This window comes from Styela clava, chromosome 3, assembly GCF_964204865.1.
Source record: "Styela clava chromosome 3, kaStyClav1.hap1.2, whole genome shotgun sequence".
Classification (NCBI taxonomy): domain Eukaryota; kingdom Metazoa; phylum Chordata; class Ascidiacea; order Stolidobranchia; family Styelidae; genus Styela; species Styela clava.
This window is the reverse complement of record NC_135252.1, coordinates 16,776,922-16,794,102: the sequence shown is the minus strand read 5'-3', so window position 1 is coordinate 16,794,102 and position 17,181 is coordinate 16,776,922. Positions and strand designations below refer to the sequence as shown.

The following is a 17,181-nucleotide window of genomic DNA, read 5'->3' as shown; positions in this document are numbered from 1 at the left end:
CGAAGTAAAAGTGTTATTATAATGACAATTTTCTAGGATAGGAAAATTTATTGGTTTGTGCCCAAAAAACAATATATTCACCATGTGGAATTTCTCAAGCCCATAACCCGCATGTTAACTTCAAATTAAGACATTACACAGAACTGTTACATGTTATCCATGTATTCCACTTTAAAATCAAACATTTTACAACACATAACACACACTCATAAACAACACCTAATGTAAGAGAAGATGAAAATTAAACAATTCATAAAACAAGGTAAGAGTAATTTAAAAGTACCTGGTTGCTGGGATGAATTTTGGTCACAAACTAGTCAAGCTAAGTTATTTATCATAAATAGTGAAGTTATATATCATGCATAGAAAATCGTCCACTATACTTTTTTCAACCGAAACTTGTGATGATACACAATGAATATAATATATTATAACATGAAATGATCATAGTGCATAATTAAATATCAGGATGTGTTACCTTGTGTGAGGTAGCGGAAAATTTAGCCCAAAAGGTATACTGTGTACCAGTGGTCAACAACCTGATACTGGCACAACAAAATTATCTTTAAAGTGTAGCAAGGTATATTATCATGGCAAACCTAATGAGGATTTGTCTAAGCAATTTACATATACCCGGGTTAAAACTACTGTTATATACAGCTGTGAATGCTAAAATATATTCAAGCAAGATACTCCGAAAATACAATGCCATTTCCACTTGATAACTATGGGGACCAGCTTCAGAAAGGGAGAATGAATGAAAAATTTCTTGTCATGGTTTTCAACCGTCAAACTATGGCTATGACAAAGCATTTTGCAAATTTTCTACATTTACAGAAGATTCGAGAAATTGAAATATACTACAGATTTAATTACTAGAAAATTTTCATTAAGAAAATGTAGAAAACAACTTAGGGTAGTTTTAAATAAAGAATCATCCAAAACCTCAATTCACTATATATAGAGAAAGTTGATATTGTCACTGTCCTTTACCAAATCCAAAGATTCCCCGCTAACACATATGGATGGCAGTCTGATAATATCACATTCAAAATACCAAGCGATATAATTTTAGCAAGATGACGGTCAATGTTAAATTACCAAACAAATATCTCCATATAAACAATCATACTTCGGAAATCAGCCAATGACTGTAATATTTGCTAACTACGAACAACAATGGTATTCATTTTTCGGACCTCCTGAAGTATGCGCACCAAGATGGCGCACCACCTGAACTCAGGTTGTGTACCAGGTTAGGGTTCAGGTTGAGCGACATCTTGGTGCACAGACTTCAGGAGAACCCATTTTTCAACTAAATATAATCAGCCAATTAGAATAATATTCTCACGAATATTAAGAATGTTTTAGCTTTTAGTACCAAAACTCATAAAAAACAAGAGCAAGAAAAAAACAAAGGTTCTTCACATAAAAATATTCTAAACAAAATCAGAGTAGTGTATACTTATAAATTGCCTATTTCATTTTACTGAATGCATATACCGGTATATGTTGATTTATTGCTTACAAGTAAAATGCTAAAGTGAAAAATATAGCAAAGGCCAAGGTGTCAGTGACGCCTATAAATACTGATGTATTTGCATAAGAAATGGCAATTTGAATATGCAACAATACTGAAGTTCATATTACCATATAGGAATATGTATAACATGAAAAAGGTCGGTTGCTTTACAACAGCTACTCCAACCAAGTAAAAGAATAATTATAAAGTCAATTAATTAAAGTTAAGTAATTAAAACTGCTGCTATTTGAATCTAAAATCATACAAAGCGTTAATTCTCCAAGGCAGGCTAGGTGCACAGGTTCCAAGATAGATTCAAAATTTAAATTCTTCTGAGCCGTGAATTTTCGTCTTCAGAATCAGAACTGAAGCTTTTTGCTGACACAGGCGAAGATGACAATGCACTTTTTTCTGACACAACTGATGATGATATACTAACAGAACGAGGCATGATTGTATCATGAGCAATAGTTAAACTTTTGCTAACAGAAGAACTTCGACTAGCTGGTTTGGCACTGGCACTCGAACCAGTCCTGGATCTTTCTCGCTTTTTATGGCCGTGTTTGGTGTGAAGTTGTCTGTATTTGAAATAAAAAGTATGTGTCACGAAGATCTAATAGGTACTGCTAAGAGCTTGAAGTAGGGTAGAGACAGAGTCTGGCATTTATTTATTGACATTCAAGTCAGAACAGAAGTCGTATTTAAAAACTATCCAGAGTTGAAGTAAAGATGAAGTTCCTTAATTAAGGTTAGAAATTTCAGACGTTTGATAATCACAATTGAAGTTAAAATGTTTGACAGAAACAGAAAAAGTATTTAATTCATACTTCAAATTCTCAGCATAAAATTGAAGACGCCAAAGTTTTTTCGGTCAAAATAAATTTTTTTTTTCAAAATAGAGAGATGGAGTTAAAATTTCCTTCAACCTGGGGCAGGTATCAAATTTTCTGTCAACCAAGGGGTGTCGAAGTGGGGCGTGAATATCCCACTACATAGCACTACCCTGCACAAAAGTATTTTGATATTGATATTTTCCAAATGTTTTGTTATGAACTTAAGGCTTTTACACACCTGTGCACTAGTTTATAATACATTCCTGAACTTTTCATAAGTTCTGCATGATTCCCCTGTTCCACGACTTCACCTTTATCGATGACCACAATTTTATCTGCAGATTCAACAGTACTAAGTCTGAATAAGAGAACATGTATCAATCAATGGATAAAAATGTCTACACGTTCATACATCTTGTGCTTATCATCTTGTATGTAATGAGAGGCTTGGTTTGCCCAATAAGGTTCTGTATCTTTTGTACATAGCTGTTTTGTTAGCTGTATATAAGTGGCTTGTTGCATGCAAACGGTGGATCATCTCACATATTTTTTTATGGAGATATTTCTACGGCATATATTCTGAACCAAGGCTTCGCACGAGCCCCAACTGCTAGGTAAGGAGCTAGGTTGGCGGTATGCATCAACTGAATGAACTGAATCAATTTATTACATCTTGGAACGGTTGGTGGGCATGGGATTTGAGAGATTTTAACCTGTGATGCCATAATAGTTAACCACAAGGCCCATTATGAATCGTAGAACCCCAGCGGGTTATTTAGAAAACATGCATCATTGTACACAATACCTAATTTTGATCGACCGTTCCAACTTCACTAATCTACCTACACATTGATCATAGTAGAGACAGTGAATTTCACCATACCTGTGAGCTATAACAATAACTGTTCTATCTTTCATTGTTTCTTGCAATGCTTGTTGAACCTTTCAAAGAAATAGCATAAATAAACAATAATAAGAAAAATGGACACCACTGTTTTTTTAATGCTGAAAGGCAAAGCATACACAAAAATAGGATCCTTGGTAAAAATAAGTTAATAAATTAAAAATAATTGAATATTATTTCTTAATAGAACATCTTTTTATTTCAAACCCACTCCACAATATTTTTTATATAAAAAAAGGGTAAAAGTGTGGTTGATAGAGTTCAAAACTGAATAGATTTTAGCTTGTGGCAAGTGGAAGGTTCACACCACAATCAGATATAAGTAACTACTAACAAAAGTCACTATTTCTAACAACAGACAAGATATAGTACCAATTCCATACCAAATATTCACTCTCCGTATCTAAAGCACTTGTTGCTTCATCAAGAATTAAGATTCTTGGATTCCTAATCAATGCACGAGCTATCGCAACTCTTTGTTTTTGACCTCCTGATAATTGGGTCCCTTTTTCACCAGTTTCTAAAAATATTAAATAACACATTTCAATGATAAATAGGAATAACGATCCTTTTCCATGAAATAGCAAGTATATGAACTTATGATCTAACTCCATTATACAAAACAAGATGGAAATGTAAAGATAGAGATAATTACAATTGTACAATCAAAATTCATCAACTGAAATGACATTTTTTTGTCAAACAATTTGTCATATTCTATGTAAAAGTATGATTTTTATAGGGATGAAGTGACTTTGGGTGTTGTGAAATTCTTGCTATCGTTGTTGGGAAAGAATCACTGTTCCCTGCAAATAATAAACCAATCCCAAATTTTTCAGTACTTGAAGGAAGAAATCACTAGAAGGCTGTTACATTTTTTTCAAATTTTCTATAGATCCTATAAAACCCCAAAATTTTGCCATTTTTATATTGTGGAGAATTTTTGTTTCATGGCTTGATAGCCTCCGTGTTGCTTGTCTGCTGATCTTTTTAGAAAACTCTGCAATGTTTGCTGGCCTTCCGATACCAGCAGCTTCACCTTAGTGGTCATATGAGGTGTACTTTTAGTGCCAAAATATATTACCCACGAAGGCTATTCGAAACAAAATATATGGCAAAAGGAAGAGTCTTAGGATGTTCAACTCGGTATTTCAATATCCTTAACTAAACCAACTTAAGTCAGAGAAAAGCAATGCAGCCATTTTGCGACGCGAAACAGTTACCTGTCTGATATTGTTCAGTCAATTCAGTAATAAATGAATGAGCATTTGCTTTTCTAGCTGCTGCAACAACATCCTCCATTGCATATTCACTATCATCCATCCCATATGCAATATTTTCTTTTATAGAACGAGCATATAACACAGGTTCTTGACCCACCAATGATATCTATAGATCATTAAATAAAAATGCCAAATTATTCAGAGAATTTATCGAGGCAGCAATACAAATTGTATATATGAATCAGGCACATTATTGTTTCCTGCGAAGGAAGCGGGCACCATTTCCAGCATATTCAATTCTATATGTTATAACTCTATTACCCGAATGATAAATACAAGTAGGAAACAAGTGAGAAATCATACAAGATTAATTATCACCTAACTCAAATTACCGGAAATATTAACAAGGGAAGATATGTTGTGGTCACTTTTAATTGGACATGGTAACCTACGACAATAATGTGCCCATTAGAGTAACAGAAACACAAATTGAAGGTTTTACCCAAAAGGGTGGAACTTGAAAAAAAAAACTTTTTAGGGAAATGAGTAAAAATATATTTTTGATTTTTCAACTCCTGTCCCCTTTCTTCAAATACGATGGTGAACATTGCTTCAAATAAGAGTAGGCTACCTATTTCGTTTGTGATTATTTCAATTTTTCAAATGAAACTTTTAAATTTTAACAATCGTCCAGTTGTATTGAAACGCTCAAAAAATGTTCATATTTTAAAGAAAAAGTATCTTTTATAAAAATCATACGCCAAAATCGAGCTTTTTTTCTGCTAAACAAATGATAGAATGAAGCATGAAGTGTTGCCTGAACACATATTATTTAACCCACCCTTTATTAAATCTTAACTTTAATTAGGTAATACTCACAAAAAAAGAACAATTTTATCATACCTTTTGATGTAGGTACTTGTGACAATACTTTTCAACAGGATTTCCATCAATTTTGATAGATCCCGACACACATTCATAGAAATGTTGAAGTAAGTTGACACAAGACGATTTCCCTCCACCACTTGGCCCAACTAATGCAGTCACTTGACCAGGAGGAGCAATGAAAGATACTTTCTGAAAAAAAAAAAAACGAACTGGTTAAGAAAGATTTCATACCAGGCTACATATTGGCTACGGCCTACGAGATGACAATATTGCTATCGATATGGGTAAGAGTATTGTTGTTTTAAATATCCAATTATGCAAAAAAAAAAGAGTATGAGTAACACAAGTCAAGTATCCTTCAAATATTGAACAAATATAGGGAGCAGGGTTTCTATACATAGCGAGGGAGGAATAAAGAGAATTAAAACAGACAAAGAGAGGATGTTTAAAAAAAATCTGAACCACTGGATTGGGGAGCCTGTTAGAGCAATTACTTATCCTTCTTCCATGCTTAGCGGTGGCGAGCTTTATAGGTAAAAATACAAGGTTGCTGTAGCGAAAGTGAAGATGAAGAGTTTTGATTTAGGAGTCTTGTGTACACTAACGCAAATGTATTTCTTTACTTTCTGTAATATTTAGTCAGACGAAACAGAACAGAAATATATGCGTCACCGTACAGCAAGACTCTCAAATCGCAGAAAAATGATGAGAATCGGCATCAAATCAAATCCAATCGGCATCAAATCATAATTGCAAGGAGACTAATATGCATAAATGGTAAATATGCAAATCAGACAAAGGCAAGGGTGCCAAAATCAAGCAGTTGCCAAAAAGTTGAACTTAAATGTAATGATTATATTATGCATAGATGTAACATTGAATTTAATAGTTGGTGAAAATGATGCGCTAACTGGATGTCTGAATATATATATATATTTATATAAAGTTCTTAGTGTAAAATTTCTAACAGGGATTTTTCCACTTTTGTACAAGGGTACTAGACTTTGTGCTGATAAAATTTGTATAAAAAAATTGCCAAGTCTTTTTACCTTTAAAACCGGTTGCTTTGGTCTTGATGGATACGCAAAAGTAACATCATCAAATGAAACTTGTCCTTCAAATTGTTCAGGCTTATGTTCTCCAGATTTCAATTCTATTTCTGGTTCACGATCAATCAGTTTAAAAACTTTTTCTGCAGCTCCTAACGCTTGCATGAGACCTAAAAATTATTCAGTTATTTTATTTATTGCATTTTTCTCCTTTCAACACCTTTAAAGTTTTAAACAATTTCATTTCAAAAATAAAATTTCATATCTGAAACAAGTGCATGCAAAACAAGTTAGCATATGTTAAAATGAATGAGATATGGAAATAATCATGCAGAGTAACAATACATAAAGAAAAGATATTGATGCAAAAGGCCTAATCAGCATTTATATGAATAGACTACAAATATTTATGACCATTATAATCCATATGTAGGCCATGATATGCGTAACATTTTGCACACTGGTGGCGCAAAGAAGTTTGTTAGACACACACAAGTATTTTAATAAATAAAATGAATTCAGATATATGCTTCATAGCTTGTAACAATGCCATGCTACGTGTACAGATATAGATGAAAGTAGGTATAAATTATTATGAACTTCATTTCCATTATCAAATGGATATTACTGAATTGTGCATTCTGTGAAATTGGATCATATTTTATGATGTGAAATTTTGTATCTATTTGTATATATTATTTTCACTGTTAATAATGAAATCTATTACTTCATAAAATCGAGCCATAAACTAGGAATTGAAAGGTAAAATGACGCAAATCCTAAATTCTTCAATGTTATAGCATTGGAAATTGGAATGAATCAGAATTGCATTACCAGTATATATTTATGATGAAATTAAAAATTTTATGCATTCTGTAAAAAACTTCCAACCTATATATATATAAATGTTATTAATTTTACTGGTAATAATGCAATATATTACTTCATGAAATAACTCCATAAACACGTCATTTAGGTATTTTAATTCCCATATTATCCTGAACAAGGCTATGTATAAGTTATTTTTTACACATAATTTATTCCTAAGTTAAAAAATCAAACTAAATCAAGTAGAATATATAATAGTAAGGCTAATGAAACAAACTTTGTTGAAAAGTCTAAATTTCACCAAATATTCAAAAGAGATTAGAACATCGAAGAGACATTATAGATAGAAGTAAATGATATTGGGTGTTATGTTAGTGATTATTATGTAAATCCAAGCAAGATTGGAATAAAATGACAAGATGCATGAAATTAACGAGTATAGCAATCAATAATGAGGTTATGCAAGGGTATGAGCAAACAAAGTTACATAAAGATGAAATAGTGCACTGACAAAAATATCTGCATGACAAAATTAAATAATACACATGACACATGTAATGGAGTATCTACAGTAACACCAAGAAATGCCAAATGAGAATCAGAATTAATCATAATATCAATGGAAACATGAAACTTATATGACCTAACTTGAAATTAGGATAACAACGTAAAAAGGTGGTATGATATTATTTATTCATTATATTTTCTGAAACTAGCAATGTCTGTAATATTTGATACTGTTCTGAAAGCGTTGATTTGCCAATTGTTGTCTTTTTTGATGCATATTATATTATTAGAACTTGCAAGAGAGGACATTTATAATCAATAGTCAGTCATTATCGATGAAAAAAATGCAGACTGACATACTAAATGCTTATGTTATTAATTAAACTGCTGGATGTCATGTGACATACAAATTACAAAATATGCAGCAGGTACTGAATATTCAAAAGCGTTAGCGAGTCACCATAAAATTAGGGGTATAAAAGAATGTTTATATATTTAGACCACATTTTTCAAATGTACTGAGAGTCTGAGCTCAGCACAGTTTATATGTGTCACAGCATCTTGAATCTAGTGATTTTGTGATGCATTAATTGCATGGAGACAGTAATGTTAGTAATTCGTAATGAAGTAAAATTAGTACACATTCAATTTCTTTTATGAAAAAATTATTTTTGCACCGAAGCCATGCATTTGAAGATGGTGAATTTTGGTGACTTTTGTACCTGTGTAAACACTTCCTACATTTGACATACAATCACCAAGCGTTATTTGGTAAAGTATGAATGCGATCAGGTTTTCACTTTTCATGAGATGATTCAAAACAAGATGGCCACCATACCATAAAGTTCCAGTGACGAGCGCAAGTGTTGTGATCTGGTAATTAATGAAAATTCATTTTTAGGGAAATTTTCCTACCTGTATAGACACTTCCTATTTCCATCATAGAACCACCGAGCGTAATTTGATAAAGAATGAACGAGATCAGGTTTTCACTTTTCATTAGATGGCCTAAGACAAGATGGCCGCCATACCACAATGTCAAGGTGACCAGCGCAAGAACTTCAATCTGGCAATGGGTAATAATTATTATTAGAAGTTAATGGCAGTTTTATAACAAACAAGAGAGCTATGCACAAATATATGGACACGTTAGACCAATGCGAATCAGTCTTTACCGGTACCTTTGACGCTACCGGTACCCTCAAAAAAGTTCTGAATTTCCAGTAGCAGAATTTTGCAGAATCAAAACGTACAGCCAGTCATGACACTGACTAAAATCCGTGTTCCCATGGATAAAAAATAATACAGCAAAATCTTAGACGAAATATCAAATTTCATAGAATTCACGCAAAATTTTGAAATAAATAAAAGTAATAGCCTTCTAGCGAAGAAATTAATCTTTAACCACTGAAAATTTCAAAGCAATTGGTCCAGTATTCGAAGAGAAAAGTGATTTTTTAAAAACGTGTCAAAGAACAAGAACAACAACAACAACATGATATTGAAACGATCGTTATGGCCACTAAACGTGTCCAATTAAATAATTAAAAACTAAAGGTGCAAGCAAAAATAAAGCATACAGCAAATCGACATGCTACTGAAAGTTTTGGGATAATCAACCTGTATAAACTTCCCCTAACTCTTCCATTATCTGACCCAATTCCTCTTGGTAAAACATAATTGAAATGAAGTGTTCTGCTGAGAGGATGTTATTGAATAGCAGGTGTCCACCATACCACAATGTTACAACAAAAAAAATCCATTCAAAGGTCTATAAAGATGGAATTCATTAAGAATTATATTAGAGGGGTTTCATATGTCTTGACTGGGTACTGCTGTAGTGCATGTACCAGATTAGGGTTAGGCAATAATTTTATTACGATTTTCCTTATTTTTGTTCTATTACGAGTTCGGGGACTGTCTGTGTTAGCCAAGTGAATATAGGAATATAATATTGCCAATAGGTTTCAGTCCCTTTAGGCTTTCACACAACTTGATGTAAAGTAGGCAAACAAAATTAGTTACCTACATATTGGTACACACACTTCTGGAGCGCCCTCAACTATATATCCACCACACATACAAGCATTTTAACAACCAACAAGGACTCAATTCTTGCCATTTTAGTGTATAGTGGAATCAAGGATGTCCAAAACAAGTTAAATATGATAAATTGTTGATTTCAGGAAGAATTTTACCCATCTTTATCATCATAAAAGATATGACGGTCAGACAAAAACACACTTCATCATAAAACTTTTGAATATTGAAACATTTTTGAAATGAATCAAAAGAGAATGTTTATCTAATCAGTTTCGTGTTGACCATTTGCAAACTTCAATTTTTATAGATATACAAAGATTTGTCCAAATTTCTCTGTTGAGAACTTCAAATGTATATAGGGATATATATAAATGTGTGATGCATTACAAGCACCCGAATATGGCAAATCAGCCAATGAACCAATATCTGATAAAACTGCAAAATCATCAAACAGATGGCCATCACACTCACATAAAATTAGCACAGTCATTGTCAAGATACAAACTTAGTGGTGCAATGATCTTTACTAATATAAGAAAAGTCTAATAAGGTGAGATATATTAAAACAAACCTCTGTCGACCACATGAAACCAGCATAAGCAATAGCTTGCTTTTTCTGAACCTTGTAAACTGAAAGCATTTTCTCCTCATAACGGCTGTTTTCACCAGATTCGTTTGCAAAACTTCGAACAGTTCGCATGGAGGATACAACCTCTTCTGCAACTTCATTTGCCGATGCGTATGCATCTTGTACTTGTGTTTGTAATTTCTGAAAATAATCATGAATGAACATTGTATAATGTTGATGAAGTTAGTGACATTGCAAAATATGCTAGAAACACAAGACCATTATTTTTTTCCATAAATATGAACCACCATAATTTTTCACATCACATCTCTTTTTCAAAATTCTTATGCAACTATAAATAAAAATCTTAGAAGCTCAAATTTTTTTTGAACTGATATTTGGTATTCTTACACAGAAATTATAAACAAATAATACTACTTAATAAATAGGTAATGGCTTTGTATATATTTTAAATTTTCTGATGTGCCTCTAAAAAAGGCTCAGCACATGCAACTTCGGAGGGTTTGGAAACACCATAATTATTTATTTTCAGAATAACTTAGTCAATGTATTGGTTGAGGTAGTGGAGTTATGCAAAATAGGCTTTCAGAGGTTCAAACAAAAGATATAAAACCACAGACAAATAGACAAATTAGGGAATGCAAACGTTTATTTTAAACCATTGAAATGCATCTATTTCAACAAATATAGTAGTGTATAATGCTATGTATGTTTCTTTACTCATTTAAAGTACCTTGTAATAATTCCCATATAACTTTGAAACACCAAGAACCAGTGGCAAACCCATGAATGTGACAACAGTAAGTCGCCAAGATAATGAAAACATAAAAACACAAGTTCCGACAGCTTTTACAACACTTCGTAAGAATATATTACAATTAAGTCCAATCATGTCACTCATTGTACTCGTATCAGAAGTCAAGCGTGACAGCATATCACCTGTGTAATAAGAATTAGATATGCTTTTATGTAACAGTATGACTCGACAGTTGCAAACAATACCAATATATAACTTCATATTATTCATATAGGGTGGGTTGAGTTCTATTGTATCTACGGCATTTTACACCTTTTTTGTGAAGAGTATAGACATAAGACTCGAATACCACAAAAAAGGGCACATTTCTCCAAGTAGACCTATATATGGGCTGGATTACTGTGCTTACCAAAAAACTTTTATATTAAAATTTTTATTCCATTTTACTTTTGAGTTAGTGTGAGCGACTTTGCTTTGAGCAAATTTTTTTATAAAAATATACATTGAATAAGATTAAATGCTCTTCCAAGATTTGGCTAATAGTGAGCACAACACAAATATATGTCACAAGCCATGGTAACTCAAATTTATTTTAGCTCAAATATATTTTAGTTCAATTAGCAAAGTAAAAAATAAAATAAAAACTTTCATAGGTCATTTTTGAATAAAACATATTCATATACCAGTTTTAGTTGTGTCGAAAAATCCAATTTCCTGTTTTGTCAGTGATTCAAACAAATGATTCCGGATCCTCATATTGAATCTGGCAATTGCCAATGACATAAGTCCACCTCGAGAACCAGCACATATAGATGCAGCAATTGTAATTAAAGACATTATAATGATATTCTTTGTGAATTTTTGCGTATCTTGATCAATGGCAATACCTGTGTAAATAAAAATTGATTTCTGCCGGTTAGTGCTGGTATCACGAACATCTCTTTCTTGGTAGAAGAGATTTTACTTTACTGATAGACAAATTGCAATAATAACTAGAACCAAGAGGCGATGCAAAATAAAAACGGTAATGAAAAATAATGAAAAGACAGTTCTGGAGGTAAACTTCTGTGTCCGGAAAATCGCCACATAGTAAAAATCGCCGCAAGAGCATAGTGCTGTGAAACAAGTATTTGTGATAAAAACAGTTCGATTTATAGGATGCTTGGAATATTTTAGGTTTAGGGTATGCTTTAAAATAATGAATCTTTTTTAAACAAAAAAGGTACCGGTACTTAAAAAACCTACGGTAACTGTTTTTATTCCGAATACTTGTTTTACAGCAAAATGCTCTTGTGCTGATATTTCCTACGAGGTGAAATTTCCTGTGGCGAGATATCCTAGAACCGTAAACTACAAAGCCAGATTAAATATTGCAATTCCATTGCTACCGGTAATTGTTTATTTTTGAGCAATTGAGAATAATTGCACGACCCAGTGGTGATAGTCTCTAAATCAGTTTTATGTTGGCCCAGTGGATAAAACGTTAGAATAAATTGGGGAGGCAGTGCCAATTGTTTCCAACAATAATAGTGCATTACCTAGCAGCGACAGCTTGTACAGAGCCTTGGACAAAGCAAAAGCAAAATACACCAAGCAAAGCAATATACAAAGAAAATTTTCAACATTTTATTTTAGGTTAGACTCATTAAAATCAGCTATACAGAAAAAAATGGAATAGAAAATTTTCCTTGGTCATACGGTTGTATATTGAAAACATATCTACCTGATATAACTCTCCCAGTAAAAAGTGGAATAAAAGTTTCAGCCAATGCTGCACCAAGTAAGAATACAATCGCAGTGAAGATAAGATGCACATCTTTTTTTGAGTACGATAACATTTTCGTAATTGTGACTTTGCTTACAAGTTCTTTAAAACTTTTTTTCTTTTCTTTTTCATCTTTATCTTTCTTATTATCATCTGCATCATTATCCTCGTTATCACTATATCCAGATGTTGAAGTATCGCTGGAACTTGGCCCTTGCTGTTCTGATTCATTGGTAGGCAAGTTGATAGCACTTTTGAGCAATGGAGTATTTTCATCAGCTTCAGAAACGTTTGTATCATTGGCATCAACTTCAATTGTGTTTGGTATATGTTTAGACAACTTTCCGAATAAAATAATGGTTATACCGAATGCAAGAATTGACCATCCAAATATAATCCAAAACCACATTGTACCATAACCATTCAAGAAATCCTGCGTTTCTGAATACACCAGCAGTTTCGCAAAAATATACAAAACTATTGCAATTGAAATGCTGAAAACATAGTTTCCAGCTGCCTCAATTTTGTTCGCTCCTTCAGTAGGATTTCGAATTATTCCAATGAGTGCTCCGATAAGTAGAGAACTGCGTACAACTGCAAAAATAATAAAATCCAATCCAGTTGTTGCAACAGATTTATCTCTCAATTGTTGGAGAAGCAAATCCCAGTCATTTCCATGAGCAAGTATGACACTCGTGGCGGCAAGATCAACCAATGAAAATACCCCAGTCAATAACAATACTCCTAATCCCATTGTGGTATGCGATGCTCAGATATTTTAATGAATGAAGTTATGTCCAAACTATATTGAAATATGTAGCCGTTTAAACTGTTAATGAAATTTAAAATATTATAGTTAAGTACATTGAAGGATTCTTGATGAAATTTCACTACTTTAATGTCATTTCCACTCTTTTATGAATAGGAATCAGTAAAGCACTGACGATTGGTAGGCCTAGTTGTTTTATTTCAAACAGGCCATATAAGTTCTCAAACCCCAGTGATTCTTTTATTGGGTCCACTTTGACAATTTCATCCCGGACAAAAAGCAAAAAAAGTCAAACTCTAAAAATGCTTTCACTCCTTGTAGGAATTTTGCTTCATGTTTTCTGAAAGAGTGAATATGTTTCCCCCTGCGGCAGGCTATTAGTATGATATTAATTTGACCCACTGACTTGTCACCAAGAAGGTGATATATAAAAGAACAAAAATTGTGCACAGTCAGTGTTGGGCAAAAGTCTAAAAACCTTGAGTAGTTGGTCAAGTTGAGTCGCGGACATTTGGTATATTGAGTCAAGTCGAAGTTTTAACAAATTTTACAGTTTGAGTCCTTAGTCATATGTTAGTCAAGTCATAGTAGATTTCAGTAATAACAATGCAATTGACACTAAGACTTGAAACACAGCCTATTATTGTTATGCATTTATGGTTGAACATATTGCTGTAGTAATTTTGGGTTTACTAGACTAGTATGATCAGTATATCAAACCGACACAATTTTCCAATCTGAATATTCCTGTTTTAACAGTTTACTACAATACAATCGTCTTGTTTAAATTTACAAGCTTCATGCTGCACGTGTATACATGCAGGCATGCCTGACTGAATGATTGACCCATGAAATTTCAGAATTATTACAATCTTATCTTACAATTCGGGATCTGCCGTACCAAGTCATCTATCTGCATATCTACCTTGCTAACATATGTCACTCAAATTTATTATAAATTGAACAACATGTTTTCCATTGATAGTCTAATGTCGGGAATGTGAAACGCCACATGCACGGCCGACAGATTACGCTACGAACGAGTTCTACATATTGCACCATGATCAGGAAACACTTACCGTATGTAAATATTCGCCAGCGTTGGGAGATTCTCATTTCTCAACTCGCGTTGTGGCGCGTCGCGCTAAACGTTTGGAATACGCTCACCGCTGCACCTCTGATTACCCTGCGTGAGTTCGCAGGTTCGAATCCCATGGGGGAGAATTATGTGTGAAAAGATTGCTGGACTCCTCGCGGCAGTATTGTGGCTCATGTGACCGCTGGTCGGTTACTGCTCCTCTACCCTCAAGTTAATGCATCTGAAACAAGTGCTGGTATCTGTGGGCCACCCTCTATTGTCGTTTAATATAACTTCATTTAATTAATCGTGCATGGTAATGGTTCAATGGTAAATTAAGTCGTCGAATCGGGTTTCTTCTCCCCCGGGATAAATATGTAAATCCTATCCTATCAAATTTGAATTCTAATATTTGTGACTTCAGCGTGACTCACGTTTTTTTGTTTTTGTTTTGACGCTGGCATATCTACATTCACACTAAATAGTCTATCAACAAAAAGATGACCCGAAATAATTTAACGTAAATATCTTTTCAGTAATTCAGCAAACTAACTAACGCGCACTAACTGAGGTTTTGCTGAATGGGTGTGATAATCAAAATAAACATTGTATTTAGCGTAACTAAAGGCAACAGGCAACAGGCAAAATAAATCACTCATTTCCAGTGAAAATTCGGGTGTTGACACAGCATTCCCGGTAAATAATATTAAATTCGGCGGTGATCACAGTAAACATGACAGAACATTGATATTATGCCACAAGTATCACCGACAAAAGCGTAGCCAGCAGACGAAATTTATTTTATTTGAGGCAAAAAAAATTTTCTTCAAGACGAAGCCTATTCCAGCCTTCCGCCCCGAAAAAGCCAGGTACAAGCAGCAACTGATATCTAATGATATAACGAATATGTTTCCCACAGACTTATTCCGTTGTCGAAGTTATACAAGTAGGGTTTTGTTTGTTATCAATTCTAAAAAAACATCGGCTTTTAAAACAAGGGCTTGTTTTACATAAATTTTTTTCTGTATTTTTTATTGAAATACCCCTTGCATCGCCGCTAAACTACGCCAAAACGTTGCGTTCTGGCAGCTGCATACGCTGCTGGAATTATACTTTCAAAAATGTAAGTAAAAATTCTTGTTTTGACTTTTATTTCCCTTGCGTACATTTATCGCCACGGTGGTATCTACACCAAAGTCATAAGATTTTAAGATAGTATTTCAAGACTGAACTACAGCTTGAGAAGGTGTGTGTCGATATTTGTGGCGTTTCGGAGGATTTATTGCTAATAAGAAGCGCTTGGAAAGTTTTTACGTCCATTTTCCTTCAACCTATTTAATGCAAAAAAATTAAATCGTACAGCCATTTTGAACAATACAGGCAAAAAAACTTGATTTAAAACAATTGTTTTAAAACAATTCTTTTTGAACAAATCCCTATATACAAGCGTACAATTTCATCTATCTCGGTTGGTTCCTATTAATAAACCAATTTTATTTTGGTCGCTCTAGCTAGCATAAAACTAAACAGCAACATATGGAGAAAGGAATGTTAGACCAATAGAGCAAAATGGTGCTGAAAACGACGAACGAGCGTGTGTGTAACTATAAATGCCGCAATGTCGCTACGCCTATGATCTCATGTACCGCAGATAAAAGGGGATTTTCGGAGAAGCATCTCGTTCGAGCTGCGACTAAGTGGAATGAATATATATATGTTACAATCAGGTCAATCAATAAGATGATCGTTAATTTGATTGATTATTTCAGCGCATTAGGAATATACTCGTAAAATAAGATGCTAATCTATACACAGGATAGGATTTTCATATTTATAATATATAAGTGGGAAGAGTTAACCATGGGTCCATGGGAAGTCTTCCCTAGGTTGTCAGTCCATGTGGAGTATGGGAATAAGTCAATGTAGCAGCTATCTGCGTTAGGTCCGAATCCTGTATAGGGAATGATTATGCGCGATAATATAACTGGGTCGCCGGGGGTAATTAACGCTGGGCCCGAGAGGGGAAAGGTATTAGACTTTCACACTCTCGATGGGTACAACATCACTCTCATACGATGACCAATTGCTTTGGCTGGGAGATCCCTCCTGAATTTTGCTAGTAAACCCCACTGTTACCATGTGATCGTTTTATTTTCCCACATGTTACTCTTGTTTTAATGGGATCATAACTAGGAGTTCAGGTTTTTATTTAAGCTTTGTATATATACATAAGTACATTTCTTTCCCATTTAAAATCTTTTGTTCTCATTATCAAAAACTCCTTCAATTCGTAACAGGGCAGTGTTTTAGTGTTGATTTCTAAAACGGCTACAGTGAGCAACAAAATTGGTTGAAAGGGGCCTTTTCTTCTTCCAAGTCCAAGCACATGGCGCGAATGATTAATTACCCATTCTTCTACCCGTCAT

The 17,181-nt window shown here is 33.7% G+C and overlaps 1 protein-coding gene across 3 annotated transcripts; it reads right to left on the bottom strand.

Moving 5' to 3' along the window:
* Nucleotides 1-146: 146 nt before the first annotated feature.
* LOC120343077 (ABC-type oligopeptide transporter ABCB9-like) lies at nucleotides 147-13,733 on the bottom strand. Of its 3 annotated transcripts, none has more exons than XM_078110651.1 (12): nucleotides 12,867-13,733; nucleotides 11,827-12,030; nucleotides 11,120-11,325; nucleotides 10,369-10,566; nucleotides 9,375-9,525; nucleotides 6,420-6,589; nucleotides 5,386-5,559; nucleotides 4,483-4,648; nucleotides 3,643-3,779; nucleotides 3,239-3,297; nucleotides 2,594-2,713; nucleotides 147-2,100 (listed from the first exon to the last, which is right to left on the bottom strand). In XM_078110651.1, the coding sequence occupies exons 1-12, from the start codon at nucleotides 13,660-13,662 to the stop codon at nucleotides 1,845-1,847; spliced, it is 2,637 nt and encodes an 878-aa protein (XP_077966777.1). In that variant the 5' UTR covers nucleotides 13,663-13,733; the 3' UTR covers nucleotides 147-1,844. The 3 variants fall into 3 exon arrangements, with proteins under 3 accessions (XP_077966777.1, XP_077966776.1, XP_077966778.1); XM_078110650.1 differs by lacking the exon at nucleotides 9,375-9,525 and adding an exon at nucleotides 8,670-8,820; XM_078110652.1 differs by lacking the exon at nucleotides 9,375-9,525 and adding an exon at nucleotides 8,477-8,627.
* Nucleotides 13,734-17,181: the final 3,448 nt, after the last annotated feature.

Coding starts and splice junctions, on each gene's coding strand:
- LOC120343077 (XM_078110651.1), bottom strand. CDS start 13,662: ATGGGATTAGGAGTATTGTTATTGACTGGGGTATTTTCATTGGTTGAT. Junction 6,590..9,374: donor GTTAGGGGAAGTTTATACAG/GTTGATTATCCC, acceptor AATAATTTTTAG/GTCTCATGCAAGCGTTAGGA. Junction 5,560..6,419: donor CAAAGCAACCGGTTTTAAAG/GTAAAAAGACTT, acceptor TTTTTTTTTCAG/AAAGTATCTTTCATTGCTCC.